General features: G+C 58.3%; 1 protein-coding gene across 2 annotated transcripts in view; it reads left to right on the top strand.

Annotated features, from left to right (window-relative positions):
- The window catches only part of HMCN2 (hemicentin 2), a 150,407-nt gene that overhangs the window by 113,256 nt on the left and 15,655 nt on the right, over nt 1–21,496 (top strand). For both annotated transcript variants that reach the window (XM_066366902.1, XM_066366900.1), the window contains exons 67-85: nt 2,710–2,807; nt 3,242–3,508; nt 4,025–4,215; nt 4,654–4,735; nt 4,825–4,961; nt 5,522–5,663; nt 5,758–5,902; nt 6,667–6,794; nt 7,737–7,893; nt 9,833–9,954; nt 10,935–11,099; nt 12,220–12,327; nt 12,616–12,750; nt 13,082–13,216; nt 13,974–14,164; nt 15,063–15,276; nt 16,096–16,230; nt 17,123–17,313; nt 20,170–20,251. In XM_066366902.1, coding sequence (XP_066222999.1) covers nt 2,710–2,807; nt 3,242–3,508; nt 4,025–4,215; nt 4,654–4,735; nt 4,825–4,961; nt 5,522–5,663; nt 5,758–5,902; nt 6,667–6,794; nt 7,737–7,893; nt 9,833–9,954; nt 10,935–11,099; nt 12,220–12,327; nt 12,616–12,750; nt 13,082–13,216; nt 13,974–14,164; nt 15,063–15,276; nt 16,096–16,230; nt 17,123–17,313; nt 20,170–20,251 — 2,825 coding nt within the window. The remainder of the gene's footprint in view (nt 1–2,709; nt 2,808–3,241; nt 3,509–4,024; nt 4,216–4,653; nt 4,736–4,824; nt 4,962–5,521; nt 5,664–5,757; nt 5,903–6,666; nt 6,795–7,736; nt 7,894–9,832; nt 9,955–10,934; nt 11,100–12,219; nt 12,328–12,615; nt 12,751–13,081; nt 13,217–13,973; nt 14,165–15,062; nt 15,277–16,095; nt 16,231–17,122; nt 17,314–20,169; nt 20,252–21,496) is intronic.

Below are 21,496 nucleotides of genomic sequence, written 5' to 3'. Positions count from 1 at the left end.
CCCTCTGGGGCATTGTTCTGCTGAGACCAGAGCCACTCTAGCGCCTGGGGCAGAGGCCAAGGAGCCATCCCCAGCGCCTTGCTCCAATGGAGCCTTGGCTGCGGGAGGGAAGAGAGAGACAGAGAGGAAGGGGGGGGGTGGAGAAGCAAATGGGCGCTTCTCCTATGTGCCCTGGCCGGGAATCGAACCCGGGTCCCCCACACGCCAGGCTGATGCTTTACCGCTGAGCCATCCGGCCAGGGCCTATTTTGCCTGTTTTAACATTCCAAAGACTTGGGACATAGATGTGAAAGGCAGCTCCTCTGGCACGGCAGCTCTGGCTCCGTTTCAAAGTGGCTCTGCTTATATTATTGTTTATGGCTTAAAAACACATCTGAATGTTTTTAGAATAAAAATAATATAAACATAGTACAGTTTTATGATGGATAAAGTGGGAAGACCCTACCCCCAAAAGAAACTCCCAAGGATGAAAGGGGCCTCTTCCCTGAGGACCTATGGGGGAAGCACAGATCCAGGGGATGACATGTGGTTGTACCTGCCTCAGCGTGACCCGGGGTGGAGGAAATCAGGGAAGCCTTCCTGGAAGAAGGTACATGGGCAAAGTCTTCCTGCATTCAGCAGCACTTGTAGATGGTCACTATTCCAGCCATCATTCCGGGCACTGAGATAGAGCAGTGAGTGAGATAAGGACTTGAAGCTGCACCTGCAACTTCCGGGAGGGAGGGGGGTGAGAAATAAACAGATACAAAAATGAGACCTCGCAAAGGATATGTGCTCTGAAAAATAATGTAAGGGGAGGGGCTGGGAGGGGGCAGTGGAGGGTGCTTTTTCAGGGCAGTCCATGATGGGCACTCAGATATCGTGACACTTGAGCAGAGAGCAAAGGAAGCGAGGGGGCACGGGGAGGCTTCCGTGGGCAAGAGCATTGGGCAGTGGGAGCAGCAGGTTCCAAGGCCCCGAGGTGCGCATGTGCCTGTGCGTTCAAGGAACAGAGTGGCGAGGGGAGGGGTGTGTGTGTGAGGGAGGGCGGTCAGGTGACCCAGACCTTGTAGTCTTTGGAAAGACGTGTGTTTTCCTGAGGAGAGGGAACCCCGAGAGGCATCATGATGTGCCTTACATTTTTTTGGTGTTGTGGTGGTGGTAAAATGCACATAATATAAAAGTTACCATTTTCATTGTTCTGAGTATGTAATTAAGTGTACAGTTTTAACTGTTGTTAAGTACAGAGTAGCATTAAGGACACTCACACTGTTGTGTAACCATCACCTCCACCCACCTCCGGAACTTTTTCATCTCCCCAAATTGAAACTCGGTCCCCATGAAACGCTAACTCTCATCCCCTCCCCCCCCCCCCCCAGCCCCTGGCGCCCACAGTCCTCTCTGTCTCTATGGATGTGACCGCTCTGGGGACCTCATATGAGTGGAGTCACCCAGGATTTGTCCGTCTGTGACTGGTCTACTCCACTCAGCATAAGGCCATCCAGATTCATCCATGTGGCCGCAGGTGTCATGGTTTCCTTCCTTTTCAAGGCTAATATTCCATCGTGTGGCTGGACCACATCTCGCTTATCCCGCTTATCCGTTACCTGTTGACGGACACTTAGACCGCTTCCTCCTTTGGCTGATGTGAACGGTGCTGCAGTGAACACTGGCGTACCGATATCTGCCCGAGTCTTCGCCTTCAACTCTTTCGAGTCATGAGCCAGGCGTCCCCAAACTACGGCCCGCGGGCCGCAATGCGGCCCCCTGAGGCCATTTATCCAGCCCCCACTGCACTTCTGGAAGGGGCACCTCTTTCATTGGTGGTCAGTGAGAGGAGCACTGTATTTGGCAGCCCTCCAATGGTCTGAGGGACAGTGAACTGGCCCCCTGTGTAAAAAGTTTGGAGACCCCTGGAGACAGTTCTCTTGCTGCCGTGTGGACAACAGACTGTGGGGTCAGGGGCCGAGCAGGGAGGGCAGTCAGAGGCTACGGGGGTCAGGGGCCGAGCAGGGAGGGCAGTCAGAGGCTACGGGGGTCAGGGGCCGAGCAGGGAGGGCAGTCAGAGGCTACGGGGGTCAGGGGCCGAGCAGGGAGGGCAGTCAGAGGCTACGGGGTCAGGGGCCGAGCAGGAGGGCAGTCAGAGGCTACGGCAGCCATCCTGGTGAGGCAGCCGGGCGTTTGTTACTCTGCTCAGTTCAGGAGATAGACGTTTGGGGACTGTTGGCCAACAGGTGGTGTTGGGGGCCAGGACTGGCTGCAGGCGAGGGTTAGGGCAGCGTAAAAGGGTCATCGGGACGGGGACAAGAGCAGCCCAGGAGGAGTGGTTGGAGTGAAAGGGGGTTCAGGAGAAAGTGGGGGAACAGGCAGTGGAGACGACTCCGGTGAGCCCTGCAGACGGGAGGACTTGTCGAGAGGGAAGGGGGTGGGGCAAGCAGACTGGCCTTGGACGGGACAGGGAGCTTCAGAAGCGGGAGTGGGACAGGTCAGAGAAGGCGCCTGGGCCGGGCTGGGCCGAGCCAGGAGTCTGGGTCTGTACTCTGAAGCTGTTAGGGAGCCGGGAACGGGGTTTCAGCAGAGGCTGGACTTGTTCAAGTTTGTGTTTCAGAGCTGCCCATTCGGCTGGCAAGCCTTTGAGAGAGGATGGAAAAGGGGAGGACCTTTCCCACTGAGCCTGCCTCCTTCTCTCTTTCCTCTCTCTCCCTTTTCTGGGGGGGGGGGGGGGTTCAGGATTTCCCAGGTGCAGTGGGCAGATTCCGGCCTCTTCACCTGTGTGGCTGCAAGCCCAGCTGGCGTGGCCGACAGAAACTTCACCTTGCAGGTGCACGGTACGGATTGGGGGCGGGGAATAAGCCTGTCACGGGGCCTTCGGGTCTGAGAATTAAGGCCCTTGTGAGCAAACCCAGCAACTCAGTCTGACGTGCTCATCTCACAAGTAGTCACTGGGCACTGTGGTGTGCCAGGGCCTTGCCAGGCACTGGGGTACAGCAGTGGGCTGAGGTGGCCCCTGCCACCAGGAGATTGTGCGGGACACAGCTCTGTAAAGAGATAGTCACAATTCCAGGTGACTACTGCTACCAGGGGAAGGACGGGGTGCTGTGGGAGCACGGAGAGGACACTTCACCTGGCCTCGGGGGTTCAGGGAAGGCTTCCCAGCGGAGGTGCGGTCTAAGTCGAGGATGAGATAGAAAGGAACAAGGTCCAGGAGTGAGAGCCTGGTGTGGAATGAAATGACTCGTGCCCACTCTTCTGCCCTGCACAGTGCCCCCTGTCCTGGAGCCGGCGGAGTTCCAGAACGATGTGGCGGTGGTCCCTGGCTCCCTGGTGGTCCTTCCCTGTGAAGCCCAGGGCAACCCTCTGCCCCTAGTTTCGTGGATGAAGGATGGGAAGCCCTTGTTGCCCCAGAGCCTTGAGCAGGGGCCCGGCCTGCGGCTGGAGACAGTGGGAGCTGGGGACTCAGGGACCTACTCCTGCGTGGCCGTGAGCGAGGCCGGGGAAGCGAGGAGGCATTTCCAGCTGACGGTGATGGGTGGGTCATCAGCCCCCAGCGCTAGCTGCCCTGGGACAGGGAAGGGGGGGGCTTTGGGGGTGATGGAGAGGCGGGGAGGGAGGTGAAAGTGGCCCAGAGACCTGGGGCTCAGGGAACAGGCAGCTGGGATGTTTCATTCTCCTGGAGCTGTGCCCTCAGCCTTGTCCCCAAACCACGTAAAGCAGGGGCAAGAGCCGCTGAAGTCTGGTGGGAGCGGAGCCCTGAGTCCCAAGCACAGGATTTTTCAAGTGTTGTTATGTATTAGAAAAATTGGTGTCCATTGTGCCTTCTTCTCCAGGGAAATAATTGTCCGAGGCACATGGGCCGTGGTTTCTCTTATTCTGAGGACCCTCCCACCTGTGGACCCTCCCACCTGAGGTCCCTCCCACCCAGCCCCCGCCTGCCTGTTCGTGGCTCTGTCTGCCTTCAGCATCTGCATGGAGGGGAGGGGTGAACCCCGGCTCCCACCGCTCTGAGCACGGCCTCCACAGCTGACCCAGGGTTGCTGTTTTGTAGATCCCCCCCACATTGAGGACTCGGGCCAGGCTGCAGAACTGTCACTGACCCCTGGCACCCCCCTGGAGCTTCGCTGTGATGCCCGGGGCACCCCCTCACCCAACATCACCTGGCATAAGGACGGGCAGGCCCTGAGCCGCCAGGAGAACAGCAAAGGGGCTGGGCAGCTGCTCCGGGTGGAGGCTGTGCAGGTGCGGCTGTTATACCTGCTGTGGGATGAGTCTGGGGGCAGGGAGGGCGGGGAGGGGCCCAGCAGCAGCAGCAGCAGCAGCAGCATCTGGCAAGGTTTGGCCACGCCCCTTCTTTGTGTGGGGTAAGGATGTGAAGATGACCCACCCGGGCCATGTCCTCAGGAGTTCCTAGCCAGGTCAGAGCCAAGGCTGATGCAGAAACCATCTAATCAGAGGAGGGCTGGTGCAGTCACGGAGACCTTCCTGGAGGAGGCAGGCTTTGCCCTAGCCCTAAAGCAAGGGTGAGATAGAGAAGAAACAGCCCCGTGAGGGGAATAAGTTGGATGGAAAAGTGGGATGGCAGACCCAGCAGGATTATTAGTTGTGAAGGAAGAAAACCAGGTCAGGAGGTGGGCAGGCTGAGGCCAGAGGCAGCCGCTCACCCTGCTCCATCCCCAGGTGGGCGAGGATGGGCTGTACACTTGCCTGGCCCGGAACCCTGCTGGTGAAGTCGAGAAGAGCTTCCGGGTCAGGGTTCAAGGTAGGGCTGCCGGAGGATGGGCAAGAGAGGGAGGCAGGATGGGCCCTGCAGGGATGGGCCCATCACTCATGCCCTCTCTGTGCCCCCAGTCCCTCCGAACATTGTCGGGCCCCGAGGCCCCCGCTCTGTGGTTGGCCTGGCCCCGGGACAGCTGGTGCTGGAGTGCTCTGTGGAGGCGGACCCAGCTCCCGAGATCGAGTGGCACCGAGATGGCGTCCTGCTGCAGGTGGGTGCCAGGCTGGGGACCCAGGGACACTGGCCAGACTGGCCCCAGGTGCTGAGGGCCTGCGCTGCGCCAGCACTTTGCGGACCTGCCCTCCTGGTGTGGTCTGCCCCTGTGAGCGCGGTCATCCCGTATTGTGGACGGGGACCTGGAGGCAAGGCGAGGTGCACGCAGGGCTTCTGGTGTGCGCCCGTGTCCCTCCCACTGCACTGAGCTACACTAGTGGCTGTGGGACCGGGAGCCAGTGCTGAGGCTCTCCGTGCTCACCCCTGAAGTGGGAAGTTTGCTGCTGTCGGCCTGAGGGTTGTAGGTGTCCTGTTGGGCGTTCCAGCTCCTGCTGTGAGCGTCAGCCCCCTCTGCATCCTCCCTGGTGGGCAGAGCTCCGGGGGCAGGGTGCTGCCTTCCCCCTGCAGGAGTCTACTCCCCAGGAGGGTCCTCAGCAGAGCATCAGGTTGGGGTGGCAGGCCTGCCCGCTCCCTGGTCCCTCCTTGGCTGGTGCCGGGGGCCCGGCCCGGCCCAGCCCAGCCCTGATGAGGGTCTCTCCACCCCGGGGGGCTCTGCAGGTAGATGCCCACACCCAGTTCCCTGAGCGGGGCAGGTTCCTCCGGCTGCAGGCCCTGAGCACAGCCGACAGCGGCGACTACAGCTGCACGGCCCGCAACGCCGCGGGCAGCACCAGTGTGGCCTTCCGCGTGGAGATCCACAGTGAGCGGGCCCACCCTGCCCGGCTTGCCTGCCCTGCCCACCCCCTCAGAGCTACGGGCCCCTAGAACCTGCCCCCTCTGTGCCCCTCCTCCAGCGGTGCCTACCATCCAGCCGGGACCACCCGCAGTGAATGCCTCCGTGAACCAGACGGTCCTGCTGCCCTGCCAGGCAGATGGGGCCCCCCCACCCCTCGTGAGCTGGCGCAAGGACGGGGCCCCCCTGGTTCCTGGGAACCCCAGGTGAGCAATGGAAGCGGGGTGTCTCAGGTACCTCTTTGTAGGTTATAAACAGAAACCCACCTGGGCTGTTGAGCAGAAGGTAGCTGTCATCAGGACACGGGTCTTCTCAGAACACAGGGATGGGCGTGCCTATTTGTTAAGGGCATCGAGAACACCTGGTGGCTGGCTGTCTGTCCGTCTGGTTTGACTCTTGGTTGCTAATCTCTGTTTCTGTGTGTGTGGACTTCATGCCTCTGTCTCTCAGACCGATTTTCTATACCTTCTTTGTCTGTGAACATGGCAGACATGGTCCCCCCCCCGGGTCCCTAAATTTGAGTCCTCAGTTCACAAAACGTGCAGAGCTTGGAGGGCCATCTGGGAACCCCAGTTTTGAATTCCCAGGGCAGGGAATTCCATTGGCCCAGCCTGAGTGACACGTTCTTCCTCCATTCAATTGGCAGTGGTTGGGGGGGCGGGGTTACACAGAATAGACATGGTCCTTGGGAAGGGGCAATTCTCAGATCTAGGGGCCATTCTCGGAAGGGTGGGGGTACCCATGCCTGCTGACTCCTGGGGAGAGGCTGCACCCATATGGGAACACAGCAGGCCCGAAGCAGCCTCTCTTGCCCTTTCTGGTGCTGGGTTGGGGCCCATGGCTGTGGCCTCACGGACTTCGGCTGCACAGATGCAGGACTCCTGAGTTAGCACCCTCTTGCTAGGAAAGCCAGGGCCCAGGGTCGCACTGGTGTGCCAGTCTCCATGGCAACCCCTCCTTCTGCTTCCAGGTTGCAGGTTCTGCCTGAGGGTTCCCTGAGGATCCAGCCAGTCCTTGCCCAGGACGCCGGCCACTACCTCTGCCTGGCGTCCAACTCCGCGGGCTCTGATCGGCAAGGCCGTGACCTCCGGGTCTTTGGTAGGTGGACGAGGGAAGGTGTGTTCCTTGCCTTCAGCATCCACCCCGTCTCTGGGCCGGGCCCTGCTTAGTTTCTGGGACAGTCTAGCTCAGGGGTCCCCAAACTACAGCCCGCGGGCCACATGCGGCCCCCTGAGGCCATTTATCCGGCCCCCACCGCACTTCCAAAAGGGGCACCTCTTTCATTGGTGGTCAGTGAGAGGAGCATAGTTCCCATTGAAATACTGGTCAGTTTGTTGATTTAAATTTACTTGTTCTTTATTTTAAATGTTATATTTGTTCCCATTTTGTTTTTTTACTTTAAAATAAGATATGTGCAGTGTGCATAGGGATTTGTTCATAGTTTTTTTTATAGTCCGGCCCTCCAATGGTCTGAGGGACAGTGAACTGGCCCCCTGTGTACAAAGTTTGGGGACCCCTGGTCTAGCTGTCAGAAACCAACAGCAAGGGTCTCCAAATGTTTTTTTTTTACCACAAAGCCCATTAGTAAAAGGATTTTAGCATCACACTCAAAAGATGCATATGTATTTTTATGTATATATTATGTGCACTCATTGAGACACCTTTATACTGAATGAATGATAAAATATGCAAAAATATATACAGCACTTGAAAGGGTGAGATTCAGAGTCACCAAACCGGGCGCTCTGATCTGGTGTCCTCACTCTCGTCCGTCACCTTGGTGGAGGGGTGCTGCTGGGCCCTGGTCTCGGGTGGCTGGGGTGGGGAGGGGGGCTTGGCAGCCCTGCAGGCCTCACTCCAGGAGAGGTGCTTAAGTGGATGCCCACCTCCAGGGTGAGCAAAGGCCCCCCGGGAGATCCCCAAAGGGGAGCTTCTCCTGCCTCCCTCCCCCCACTTGCTGGGGGCGTGTTGAGGTAGTGGGAGTACACCCCAGCCTCCCCCATCCTGCACTCTGTCTCCTGACCACTGCTCTCTTCCCAGAGCCTCCTGCCATCGCCCCCAGCTCCTCCAACCTGACTCTGACAGCCCACGCTCCCACCTCACTGCCCTGCGAGGCCAGTGGCTCTCCCAAGCCCCTCGTGGTCTGGTGGAAGGACGGACAGAAGCTGGACTTCCGCCCGCAGCAGGGCGCCTACCGGTACCGAGCGGTCCTTCTGGTCGTATCCTGAGTCTCTCGGGGTGGGGCAGGGCATGCCCATCTCACAGAGGGTGTGACCCAGGGCAGAAAGGAGGCTCAGCCGAGTCATCACCAGAACGCATGTCCTGGCCTCGGGGGAACACGGGGTCTTCACACTGAGATGTCTGGCAGGTGGTGGGGGCATTTGAGACACAGCCAAACAGAAAACGTAGGGCCTTTAAGGCCAGGACAGTCACTGTTTAAAACCATTTTTGGAAGCCCAAGTTCATGCTGGCGGAGCCTGGCCCAGAGCCGCTGCAGGAGCCTTGCTGTCTGCTTTTCCAGTGTGGCTGACCCTGGAGCAGTCACTGGGAGCATGAAGGGAGACAGTTGACCAGTGAACGCACTGAGCCTGGAGCGGTCACTGGGAGCATGAAGGGAGACCGTTGACCAGTGAACGCACTGACCCTGGAGCGGTCACTGGGAGCATGAAGGGAGACCGTTGACCAGTGAACGCGCTGACCCTGGAGCGGTCACTGGGAGCATGAAGGGAGACAGTTGACCAGTGAACGCACTGAGCCTGGAGCGGTCACTGGGAGCATGAAGGGAGACCGTTGACCAGTGAACGCGCTGACCCTGGAGCGGTCACTGGGAGCATGAGGGAGACAGTTGACCAGTGAACGCACTGAGCCTGGAGCGGTCACTGGGAGCATGAGGGAGACAGTTGACCAGTGAGCGCACTGAGCCTGGAGCGGTCACTGGGAGCATGAGGGAGACAGTTGACCAGTGAACGCACTGAGCCTGGAGCGGTCACTGGGAGCATGAGGGAGACAGTTGACCAGTGAACGCACTGAGCCTGGAGTGGTCACTGGGAGCATGAGGGAGACAGTTGACCAGTGAACGCACTGAGCCTGGAGTGGTCACTGGGAGCGTGAAGGGAGACAGTTGACCAGTGAACGCACTGAGCCTGGAGCGGTCACTGGGAGCATGAAGGGAGACAGTTGACCAGTGAACGCACTGAGCCTGGAGCAGTCACTGGGAACATGAAGGGAGACCGTTGACCAGTGAACGCGCTGACCCTGGAGCGGTCACTGGGAGCATGAGGGAGACAGTTGACCAGTGAACGCACTGAGCCTGGAGCAGTCACTGGGAGCATGAGGGAGACAGTTGACCAGTGAGCGCACTGAGCCTGGAGCGGTCACTGGGAGCATGAGGGAGACAGTTGACCAGTGAACGCACTGAGCCTGGAGTGGTCACTGGGAGCATGAGGGAGACAGTTGACCAGTGAACGCACTGAGCCTGGAGTGGTCACTGGGAGCGTGAAGGGAGACAGTTGACCAGTGAACGCACTGAGCCTGGAGCGGTCACTGGGAGCATGAAGGGAGACAGTTGACCAGTGAACGCACTGAGCCTGGAGCGGTCACTGGGAACATGAAGGGAGACAGTTGACCAGTGAACGCACTGAGCCTGGAGCGGTCACTGGGAGCATGAAGGGAGACAGTTGACCAGTGAACGCACTGAGCCTGGAGCGGTCACTGGGAGCGTGAAGGGAGACAGTTGACCAGTGAACGCACCGAGGACTTGCTGTGTTTGGGGCAGGTCATCATGGAGCCTGTGGCCACAGCAGTTTAGTAGACACAGCAGTCTGATGAGGGGGTGGGTGTGGCTACTGTCAGGGGCATTATCACAGAGGGTGCGTGGAGGGACCATGCCTGGCTACAGAGAGACAGGCATGAAAATGAGAACCAGCCCCAAACTAGACTTCTGGGGGTGGAAACAACTTCTAGAGTCGGCTGGGGGACAGATGCAGGAAAGAATAGTTATGAGACAACCCCTCCCCCAACCCCCTTCCAGATTCCCAGGGCAGGGAGGACATGGCTGGCTGGTCTCAAGTCAGCCAGGCCCGTCACTTAGCAGTCAATAGCCTGTCTGTGTCTGTCTGTCCGTCCGCCCCTCCCAGGCTCCTGCCCTCAAACGCCCTGCTCCTCGCAGCCCCCAGCCCCCAGGACTCCGCCCAGTTTGAGTGCGTGGTGAACAATGAGGTGGGCGAGGCCCGCAGGCTGTACCACGTGACCGTCCAGGGTGAGTTGGGGGCGGAGCCAGGGAGGAAGCCCGGATGGGGGCAGTGACCTACTCTTCATCAGCAGTGGCTTGAGCTGCTTGTCTCTCAGCCTTCCTGTGCTGCATAGGCCACCTCCTCCAGGAGGCCCTCTCTGATCCCGCCCTACCCACACTGACTAACCCTGACTCCAGCACAGTTCCTGGCCTGTGTGAGCTCACAGGAGAGACTGCTCCCAATTCAGGATGTTCTAAACCCAAATCTGACCTTGTCATCACCCCTGGTTAAAATTCCTTCCTCTACTGCAGCGGTTCTCAATCATCGGAAAATACATATTTATTATACAATACATTTTTAAATAAAATATGTATTTCCGATGGCTTTAGGCGACCCCTGTGCTTTGGTCGTTCGACCCCCGCCGGGGTCGCGACCCACAGGTTGAGAACTGCTGCTCTACTGCCTCCTGTCCTCAGGACAGAATGCGAGGTGTCACCTGGGCCCACAGGGCCCCCTGTAGGCTGGCTCCACTGACCACCCTGAACACCCAGGTTAAGCTCACCCCCCTGGTCTGCCTTGCTTGGGGAACCAGTCTGATGTCTACCCTTCTGTTCCTCACTGCTGGGCCTTCACACGTACCGTTCCCTCTGCCGTGAACACTTTTCCCTTCGCCCTTCACCCTTCACCCATCCAACACCTGCTTCTTCAAGTCTCAGGTTCAAGGCCACCTCCCCTGCTCCGAGCTGCCCCCACCTCGCAGCTCCCAGCGCCGCCTGGCCAGTCAGTACCCCTATGGAAAACAGTTCATAACTACCCCACGACCAGCAAAAAATATTTCCCGAGTGAGCCCATGTGACTTCTCTCTCTGCAGCGCCTCCCTCCGGGCCCTTCGTCGCCGCTGTCACCGTGGGCCTTAGTCTCTGTCACGGTTTTCAAGCCGCCTGGCCCATGCCGGTGGGTTCCCCAGCAGCCTCAGCGGGGCCTCACGCCAGCTCTTATGTTTCAGTGCCCCCGACCATTGCCGACGACCAGACGGACTTCACCGCGACCAGGATGGCCCCTGTGGTCCTCACGTGCCACAGCACAGGCGTGCCAGCCCCGGTGGTGTCCTGGAGCAAGGCAGGCATCCCCTTGGGGCTGCGGGGGAGTGGCTATCGTGTCTGGCCTTCGGGTGAGTAGGGGAACCACAGGGCAGCTGCCGCTGAGGGGAGACGGGGCCGGGCAGAGGGTGTGAGAGGAGCCCACAGGGCCCGCGTTGTAGAGCAAGGCTCTACCATCCCCTCGCTGTGTGACCTGGGAGAAACCCCTTGCCCTCTCTGGGCCTCAGTGTCCCTCTCTATGCACCGGGCTGTTGCCATCCTTCAGGGGTTCCCTGATGCTAGTTGGCAACTCAGTGCTGCTTCGCGGCAGAGTAAGAAAACTAATAGCTATATGGACACTTTTGTGCAGCTAGCTTTATCTGGTTAGAAGGCTTGTCCTTGATGCTGAGATTATGCTTTTCTTCATATTTTGGTGTTGAAAGTTTCTTTTATGAAACTAAAGTGATGGTAAATGGTGGCTTTTAAAATGTTTTTGTTTATCAAAGTAAAAGTTAGCACCTTTATGGGGATTCAAATTAAATTTATTTTGTTGGTTAGTTAGTGAAATCCTAAGTCTGAGAACCACTGGTCGGTTCTGTGGTTTCTGAACTCTTGCAAAGCAATAGAAACCTTCCTGCTGACAGGTGGTTACGAGGAGGCCCAACCTGTGAAGCGGCTGAGGTTCCCGGGACGGGGGTGAGAGCTCCAGGTGGTCTTCCCTCCCCTGGCCCACCCAGCAGGCCTTCAAGGCAGTTGAGAAACCACTTACTAGTGCAGGTGCAGCCTGTGGTCTTGAAAGGGTAAAGTGGTGTCTTTGAGAACTCAAAGGTTAAAAGGACAGAGAGGGCCGTAATCCAGGAGGCTTCCTGGAGGAGGCGGGTTTTGAGGCCTGGGGAAGTATGGGTGGGCTAAGAATCACCAGGCAGGACAGTGGCAGATCCTGGAACATCACAACCGGAAGAGTCTAGACACCACCCTGTCTGATTCTTCATTGCACACGGGGAAACTGAGGGCCCTATGCTCCAGGCAGGGAGCAGAGGCAGGCCTAGAACACGGGTTCCCTACCGGGCTGCTGACAGGTGGGCGAGGAGGCAGGCTGAGCAGCCTGGGCCAGAGACACCACCCTGCGGGGGAGTGTAAGACAGGCTGGCTGCATCACTGAGGACGTCCGCCTCCAGGCCCCTCACCAAGCCCCCCATCGTGCCCCCCCAGGCGCCCTGGAGATCGGGCTGGCGCTCCCCATCCACGCGGGCCGCTACACCTGCACGGCTTGGAACTCTGCGGGCGTGGCTCACAAGCATGTGGTCCTGACTGTGCAAGGTAGGGTCCCCAGGTCCGTGAGCTCAGACACCCGCAGCTCTGGGGCCAGGGAGCTGGCAGAGCTCGAGGCAGGTGGGGCTGGGGAGGGAGGGGAGGCCCTCGGCACCAGCCAGCCAGATCCTCCTCTGATCTCACTCCCCGAGGGGACTCCGGGGGAAAATCAGCCCACCTGTGCCTTCCATGCCAAAGCTTCCAGAACCTCCTGTTCTTTCTAAAGTCCTCTCTCTCCGGTGCTCAGAGCCCCCGGTTGGAGGGGCCCTGGTCTTCAGGGACCCTGTTCCTTTGCAGCCTCCCCTGTGGTGAAGCCATTGCCCAGCCTGGTTCGGGCCTTGGTGGAGGAGGAGGTGCTGTTGCCGTGCAAGGCCCTGGGCGTCCCCCGGCCGAGCATCACCTGGCAGAAGGAGGGACTCAGCATCCCCGTGGGTGAGTCTCCGCCGAGGCCAGCACCAGGGAGGAGGACAGAGTGGGGCTGGGGTCCTCCTCCCTCCTTGGTGGCCTTGGCGGGTCTGCAGGCAGGCCAGACAGCCCTGCACCCTCCTCAGCTCCTGCCGACCTGCCTCTTCCACCACCCGAGCCCCAGATTCTACCTGAGCACTCAGTGGCTGGGTTCGGAGGTCGGGACTGGGCTCTGAGTCCAGCATCTAGGCTCACTCTGTCCGCCACATCATCCTGTGACCACAGCCACCCTCCTGCCCTCCTCGGGGGGTCCTGCAGCCCCAGCCACCAGCCCCTGGTTTCCTCCCACCCAATCCAGGAGGGAGTACCCAGGTCCTACCCAGCGGACAGCTGCGGATTCTCCGCGCCAGCCCAGAGGATGCCGGGAACTACTTTTGTATCGCCCAAAACAGCGCAGGCAGCGCCGTGGGCAAAACTCGACTGGTGATACAAGGTGGGCTCAGGGAGGGGGCCGAGGTGGATCTGGCGAGCTAGGGGCTTTGAGCCTCCCGAGAGCCCGTCCCTTCTCTGCCGGGCTCTGAGCGTGGGTGGGACACCCCTCTGTGTCTTCCCGCCTGACTTCAGATAATAACCCTGGTCCCCTTGCCTCCCCAGCCCCTCATGGACGCTAATCTCGTCATCCTCGTTCATTCTGGCTTTCCTGTAGCAATAGCCCTGTCTGTCCCTTCTGCGCAAACACACGATTGAACGTCTCCTTTCCTTAGTTTGGCCAATCCTTGTCTCTAAAGATAAGGACGTCCTGGGCCCCTCACCTACAAAGTACCCTGGCAGGTTCAGTGTGGGCCAGACCTGCGGTGGCACCAGTGCCTGTCCAGCCGGTGACCTGCACTCTGCCCGCGCCTAACCCCTCCCGGAGGAGGAGAGGGCATGGGTTGTGTGGTCCTGGAGGCTTCCTGTCAGGCAGGGTCTGGGGCCATGTGGCGTCTGGTTAGGGAGGCCTCTGTCTGGAAGCTTTTCGTCCTTGTGTGTTGTGAGTGTGTGTACGCACGTGTGTGTTTATGCAGTGCGGTCACTTGTTACAGCTCTTTTCCAAACTCACGAGTCCCTCAGTTGTCCAGACCACAGGCGATGGTCTGTGACCGGGAGGTGGTGGTGAAGGGAAGGCTGACGGGTGTGCCAAGGGCCCTGGGGCAGGGGCAGCCCACTCCAGCCCAGCCCTGGTAGCCGAGTGTACCTTCCTGTCCCCGCAGTCCCTCCCGTGATCGAGACTGCCCTCTCCGACCTGTCCACCCCCGAAGGCTCCCACGCCCTCTTGCCCTGCACCGCCCACGGCAGTCCCGAGCCGGACATCACCTGGGAGAAGGACGGCCGGCCTGTGTCTGGAGCTGAGGGCAAGTTTGCCGTCCAGCCGTCCGGGGAGCTGCTGGTGAAGTACTCGGAGGTGAGACCCCAGCCTGGAGCAGAGGGGTGGAGCCACGGTAACGAGGAGAGCAACAAGCATCTGCTGAGCACCCCCGTTTGTCATGCTGTGTGTTGGGCACTCTGTGTGGTCTAATCCCAGGATCCTGGGGAAATAGGTGTTCTCACCCCTGAGTACAGATGAAGAAACCGAGGCCCCGAGTGTACCCATGTTCCCAAGCTGAACCAAGATTTGAACCTGGACTTCCATGACTAGCTCACAGGGGAGGGCAGGAGCCCGGACTGGGACAGGGGTATGACAATGACATTGAGTCCCCAGACTGCAGCCTCGTGTTGTTATTGAGCTGAGCCAGGGCTGGGGGGTGGGAACCCCGGAAACCCGACCCCCTTCCCCATCAGCACTGAGCAGATTCTGTAATTACAAAACGGGCTGCTCTCCAGACGGACACGAGGCTGCTCGGTGGGCACACCTGGAGGGGGTCAGGGCGCCTCAGACCCTGCCACCCGGGGGCTGGGTAGTGCAGTGGTGAGTGCACCATCCCTGCTGGGAGTGCTCGGTGGAACTTTTCCTCTGGGAGAAGGGACTGAAAGTAGGAGTTTCCTCCGGGCCGGTGTGAGCATGGCTGAGCTGGTGCAGGGTGAGTTCTGAGCACAGGCCGTACATAGCAGCTGCTCGGTGAATAGAAACTGTGACGATGGCACGGTCGGCTCGGATTATGAGGACGTGGAGCCAGAGGAAACTGGGGAGAAGTGCAGGGGAGAAGCGTGCCGTTGGCTAGCTGTGTGCCCTTGGGCAACTCCCTTTGCCTCTCTGGGCTAGATGCTCTGTAGGAACCTGCAGGGCAGTGGGTCCCCAGGGGCGGTCTGGCCCTGCTGGGGGCAGAGGCAGTTCCTGGGCTGACCCCGCCCTCTGCCCGCAGAGCCAGGATGCCGGCACCTATACCTGCACAGCTGAGAACCCTGCGGGCCGCGCCCGCCGCCGTGTGCACCTCACCATCCTGGCGCTGCCCGTCTTCACCACCCTGCCTGGGGACCGCAGCCTGCGCCTCGGGGACAGGCTGTGGCTTCGTTGTGCGGCCCGGGGCAGCCCTACCCCCAGCATTGGCTGGACTGTTAACAACCGGCCAGTCACAGGTCGGGACCTGCTGCGGGGCTTGTGGACGGGACCCGGGACTCGGGGAGGTGGAGCAGGGCGGGCGTGTGGTGCCCCAGCTGGTGGCGAGGAAGAGGGTGCTAGTCAGGGCTGTGTGGGTTCTGGGTCTCCAGACTTCGTCCTGTGCAGGGCGGATGGGGCAAACCCATGTTTGGCCATATGTGACAGTCACATATCAGACCTGGCGAACAGCCAGCTGCAAAACGGACTCAACGCAGAGACCTCAGAGCCAGGAGAGGGGCCTGCAGCGCCCATTGTGGGCCCCTCAGCAAACCCCCTTCCCGGGCTCTGTCTCCCTGCCTGGGCCCCAGCCGATGTGCAGGGAGGCACAGGGGCTGCAGATACAAAGTAGGTGTTCAATAAATGTCTGCGGAAGTGTTGAGATGCAAGAGTCACTGCAAAACGATCTTCTTGGGCCCTCCTAAACCCGTGAGAGGCTTTTCCCCACCACTTCCTGGGGAGAGAACTCGGGGTGAGGGGGGATTCAGCATCTCCGAGCCCTGCTTCTTCATCTTCACATGGGGACAGCCAGGGTCCTGCGGCAGGCCTGTGTTAACAGGCCCCCGAAGACCTACCCTTGACCACCCACCCCGCTCCCAGTGTGGACCTGGCAGTGAGAAAAGACAGGTTCTGCCACCACCCTCTCTAAGACAGCCTGTGCCGCCCCGTGCAGGCGCCCCCCAGGGAGCAGGGCCACCTGTCCTCTGGCCGGATATTCAGGCCTGAGTTAAGTATTCAGGGCTGGGTCCCCTGACACCCTGGGCTCAGCGCCCCCTGAGACGTCTCTTGCTCTGCCACAGACGGGGTGTCTGAGCAGGACGGGGGCAGCACGCTGCAGAAGGTGGCCGTCACCAGAGAGGATGGTGGGACCTACGCCTGCTGGGCCGAGAACACAGTGGGCCGCGTGCAGGCGGCCAGCTTCGTTCACGTGAAGGGTAAGGCACAAGCCACGTGGCTTTTCTCTGGCACCTGCTGACCTCGGCCGATTGTTGTTGTTGTTTTTTATGAAAACCTACGAAGCTGGCCTTCTGACCTCTGAACTAGCAATTCTCCATTCTGGCTGTGCATTAGAACCCCCCAGGGCTTTATACAATGCTGAGGCCCGGGGTCCACCCCGACTCAGTAACAGCCTCCCTGGGGTGGGGCCCCAGCATCAGTATTTTTTTAATCTCCCCAGACAACCTGGCTGCAGGTAAAGTAAGAGATCTGACCAATCAGCCTGCAGGATTTTCTCAGCTGGACAGTGCTGGTGTTAGAGGCAGGCATATGCGTTGTGCCCTGCTCAGCTGGGACCAGCACAGTAACCCTTGGTGACACCATGTGTTGTTTTGCTCAACTTCAGGAGGGGTGACATGGGGTTTGATGGAAGGCGATGAGCAGCCCCAGACGCCAGGGCACGGCCCCAGCTGTAGGTGGATTCAACCTCAGGAAACCAGGAAGGGTAGAAACCAGTACAGCCATCCAAGAGTGGTATCAGATTTGAGTGGACAACAGAGGTGTCCTAATGATCACATGGTCCTTGTTTTCCAAAGTCCCCAGCAGGCACTCTGCAGTTGGGGTCATCTGTCCCCGAGAGCGGGTATATGACACTCGTTACAGTGCCTTCCATCCTGTACCTGTCTCAGACATCACTAGTCTATCACAGCACTATTCCTGCACAGCTTCAAATCCTCCTGAGCGCAGTGTTCCTGGCAGCTGCTGCCAGTCGTTCCACTTGACCCACAACGTGAAAGCTGTTTGCCATCCCTGAGGCGTCGACTATAGACGGCCGTGCTGAGCCTGAAGGGAACGTCCTTTCTGACCCCTTGTCTGATGTCACTTTTGCAGAGGCCCCTGTCCTACAAGGGGAGGCCTTCTCCTACCTGGTGGAACCTGTGGGGGGCAGCATCCGACTGGACTGTGTGGTCCATGGAGACCCGGCGCCTGACATCCACTGGATCAAGGATGGCCTTCCACTGCGGGGCAGCCGTCTCCGGCACCGCCTGCAGAATGGCTCGCTGACCATCCGCAGGACAGAGGCGAGGAGGGGCCTGGCGCCTTGGGTGGGGACATCTGGGACAACCCTAGGCCTCTTCTGATTGCTCAGATGATTCTTTAGGTTGTCACCACCTCTACAGCCTGCATAGCACTTTCCTGCCCGTCACCAGAGTTCTCCCCCGGCTAAGAAGGGTGACCTGTAGCCGTGACTTCACTTCTCTGTGCCTCAATTACACTACCCATTCATGGGGCTAAGAATAGTGACCTCCAACCAGTGACTTCACTTCTCTGTGCCTCAATTACACTACCCATTCATGGGGCTAAGAATAGTGACCTCCAACCAGTGACTTCACTTCTCTGTGCCTCAATTACACTACCCATTCATGGGGATAAGAATAGTGACCTGTAGCCGTGACTTCACTTCTCTGTGCCTCAATTACACTACCCATTCATGGGGCTAAGAATAGTGACCTCCAACCAGTGACTTCACTTCTCTGTGCCTCAATTACACTACCCATTCATGGGGCTAAGAATAGTGACCTGCAGCCAGTGACTTCACTTCTCTGTGCCTCAATTACACTACCCATTCATGGGGCTAAGAATAGTGACCTCCAGCCAGTGACTTCACTTCTCTGTGCCTCAATTACACTACCCATTCATGGGGCTAAGAATAGTGACCTCCAGCCAGTGACTTCACTTCTCTGTGCCTCAATGACACTACCCATTCATGGGGCTAAGAAGGGTAACCTCCAGCCAGTGACTTCACTTCTCTGTGCCTCAATTACACTACCCATTCATGGGGCTAATGATCATTTCTACCTCATAGGTTTACAGTCAGAAATCAGTGAAGTCACCCGTACCAGGTGCTGAGGAGTGACTGGCCCTCGGTAATGCCAGTAAATGTTGTTAACAACAACCACCCCATGGGTCAGAGTAGACAGAGAAGAGTGCCCCATTTTACAGAGGAAGATACTGAGGGTCAGAGAGGCCCACAACCAGTAAGCGCCTGAGGCAGGAACGTACCCCACCTCTCCTGACCCCTACTCCTTGCTATTTCCAAAGCCTCGGGCACTAGGCAGCCCTAACTCCTCTTCTGCGTCCCAAGTCCCGGTGGTCGTGCAGAAACTCACAATTCGCTCCTGTCAAGCCCGTCTTAGGGGCCCTCGATCTTGCCCATTTGGGAACTTTTCTCTAGGCTGTAATCAATAATGATAGGACTAGCTACTAACAGCGCAGCTGCAGTAACATCAGCAGTAATAGCGGCTGCCATGACCTGGCTTGACCTGTACTGTGAGCCAGGCACTTAGCGGCTATGATTTCATTTGATGCTACGACAATCCTAGCAGCTGTTATCCCCATTTCAGAGATGAGGAGACTGAGGCTCCAGAAACATGGCAGTGTCTAGTAATGGCTTCAGTATGATTAACAGGGGAGCTGAGATTCAGTCCCATATCAGTCTGACCCCCAAATCTACATCCTTACTGCATGTCAGGCTGCCCCCTGACACTCCCTCGGGAGTGGCTGCCAGCGTATCATCTTCTGGGCATGGACGGTGGCCTCGGGCTGCCCCCAGCTCCGTCTCATGGCAGCGCTGCCACTTGGAAGTGAATCCCCTCGCTGTCCATGGCCGCAGATAGCCCGTAAAAACAGCCCCCTCCTGCCGGGTTGGGGAAGTGCTGCCAGCCACCTCCCCTCCTGAGACTGGCAGTGCCCGTGGCCCGGTAACGCCCTGAGAAAGCCCGCCGCTCAGACGCCTGTTGTCTAACTCAGGGCTCCCACAGGAATCCCGCCGTGGGGCGCTTTTCTGAAGGCATCCCTAACGGCACACCACGGAGCGATGATACTTCAGTGTTCATAGTTAGGAAGAGGCAGCTCTAGGTCATCTTTTTTTTTTTTTTTTTTCCCTGGAGACAGAAAGAGTCAGAGAGAGGGATAGACAGGGACAGACAGACAGGAACGGAGAGAGATGAGAAGCATCAATCATCGGTTTTTCGTTGCAACACCTTAGTTGTCCATTGATTGCTTTCTCATATGTGCTACATATGAGACCGTGGGGCTACAGCAGACCGAGTAACCCCTTACTAGAGCCAGCGACCTTTGCTCAAACCAGATGAGCCCATGCTCAAGCTGGCGACCTCGGGGTCTTGAACCTGGGTCCTCCGCATCCCAGTCCCATGCTCTATCCACTGCGCCACCGCCTGGTCAGGCTCTAGGTCATCTTTTGCAGCATGAGGCTCCACAGCAAGTCCGCGCTCTCAGTCAACACCCCCACACCCCAGGTTCCAGGTGTGAGAGGGGCTGGCTCCCCTCTGGGTGTCTGTGGACAAGTAGGCACGGAGGCCGCTCTGATGCGTCACGTGAGGAGTCCGCCAGCACCCCCCCCCCACACACACACACAGACACACACACAGACACACACACACACAGACACACACACACACAGACACAGACAGACACACAGACATACACACACAGACACACACACACAGACACACACACAGACACACACACACACACAGACACACACACACACAGACACACACACACAGACACACACAGACACACACACACACAGACACACACACAGACACACACAGACACACAGACACACACACAGACACACACACACACAGACACACACACACAGACACACACACACAGACACACACACAGACACACACACACAGACACACACAGACACACACACACACACACACACAGACACACACACACACACACACACACACACACAGACACACACTGGTTTAGGCTCTAAGCTCCTTCCCGGTTAGATGGGTCTCACTGAGATGGGTTTCTGTGCCCAGCTGTCCCAAGCTGCTCCCTTCCCCCTCCTCTTCCTCTCCTGACCTTTGTCCCTCTGGTGTGCCCCCCCGCAGATGGATGACATGGGCCAGTACCAGTGCCTGGCAGAGAATGAGATGGGCGTCGTGGAGAAGGTGGTGGTCCTCGTGCTGCAGAGTGAGTCTCCGCCTCCCGGTCCCCGGGCCCTCAGTGGGGACAGTGTGGAGTGGGCGCTCAGAGGCAGCTGTGCTGAGTGGTGGCCGGTGTGGCCCAGGCTCTCTGAGAAGAACAGAGGGCAGAGACGCAGGGTTGGGGACTTAGAATGCTTTTACAAATCTTTATTCCGAGCACAGAGCACAGTCGAAGTCCCATGAAATGTTCCCCAGGGTAGAATGGGAGTCAGGATTGGTCAGGGCTAGTGAACACTGCGGACCCAACAGCCATGCCCAGGGAGACCATTTATTCAAAACCGACAAATTCAAGAAGCTGAGTGAAACCAAACAGGATGAACTCAAAGAAGTCTGCACCCCTGGGGCCTCTGGAGGGGCATGACACCTTGACTTTTGCCCCGAGAAACAACTGATTTTGGACTTCTAGCCTCCAGAACTGTGTTTGAAGGCATCCAGTGGGTGGCCACTTGTTACAGCAGCTCCCTACGGCGCATGTACCAGTTCCCACTCCCACCCACACTGTGTGTGTGAGTTCCACCTGCCCACAGTCTCACCGGCAGGGGCACTGTCCACCTCTCTCCCTGCGGTCATCCTGCAGGAATGGAGTAGCACGTGGGCAGGGGTGGTCATCTTCCGGTTGAGAAAACTTGACGTCATGGAGTGACGTGGTGAGAATCGCCCACCGGTGACAGAGCCAGTCTCTGCCCGTTTCAGGCGGCATCACATAAAGGCAGTTCTGGAAGATGTCATCCTTTTATCAGATGCCACCTAGATGTGCTACCTGAGGTTAATCACGATGAATCCCAACAACACAATACCACATAGCAGCTAAAAACAGATACTGGCACTTGATGCCATATCTGTACTGGAGAGAAAGAAAGGAAGGAAAAAGAAAGAAAAAGCAGAAGGAAAGAAGGAAGGAAGGAAGGAAGGAAGGAAGGAAGGAAGGAAGGAAGGAAGGAAGGAAAAAGAAAGGGAGGGAGGAAGGAAAGAAGAAAGAGAAGGAAGGGAGGGATGGAGGGAGGGAAGGAAGGAAAGAAGGAAGGAGGGGAAGGAAGGGAGGGATGGAGGGAGGGAAGGAAAGAAGGAAGGGTAAGGAAGGGAGGGATGGAGAAGGGAGGGAGGAAGGAAGGAAGGAAGGGAAGGGAAGGGAAGGAAAGAAAGAAGGAAGGAAGGAAGGAAAGGGAGGGAGGGAGGAAGTAAGCCAAGCCAGCAGGCAGGCCTGTGTACTGTCACATTCTCACTGGAAACA

Source organism: Saccopteryx leptura, chromosome 2 (assembly GCF_036850995.1).
Source record: "Saccopteryx leptura isolate mSacLep1 chromosome 2, mSacLep1_pri_phased_curated, whole genome shotgun sequence".
NCBI lineage: Eukaryota > Metazoa > Chordata > Mammalia > Chiroptera > Emballonuridae > Saccopteryx > Saccopteryx leptura.
The sequence above is the reverse complement of the archived record's forward strand: the minus strand, read 5'-3'. Positions and strand labels throughout refer to the sequence as shown.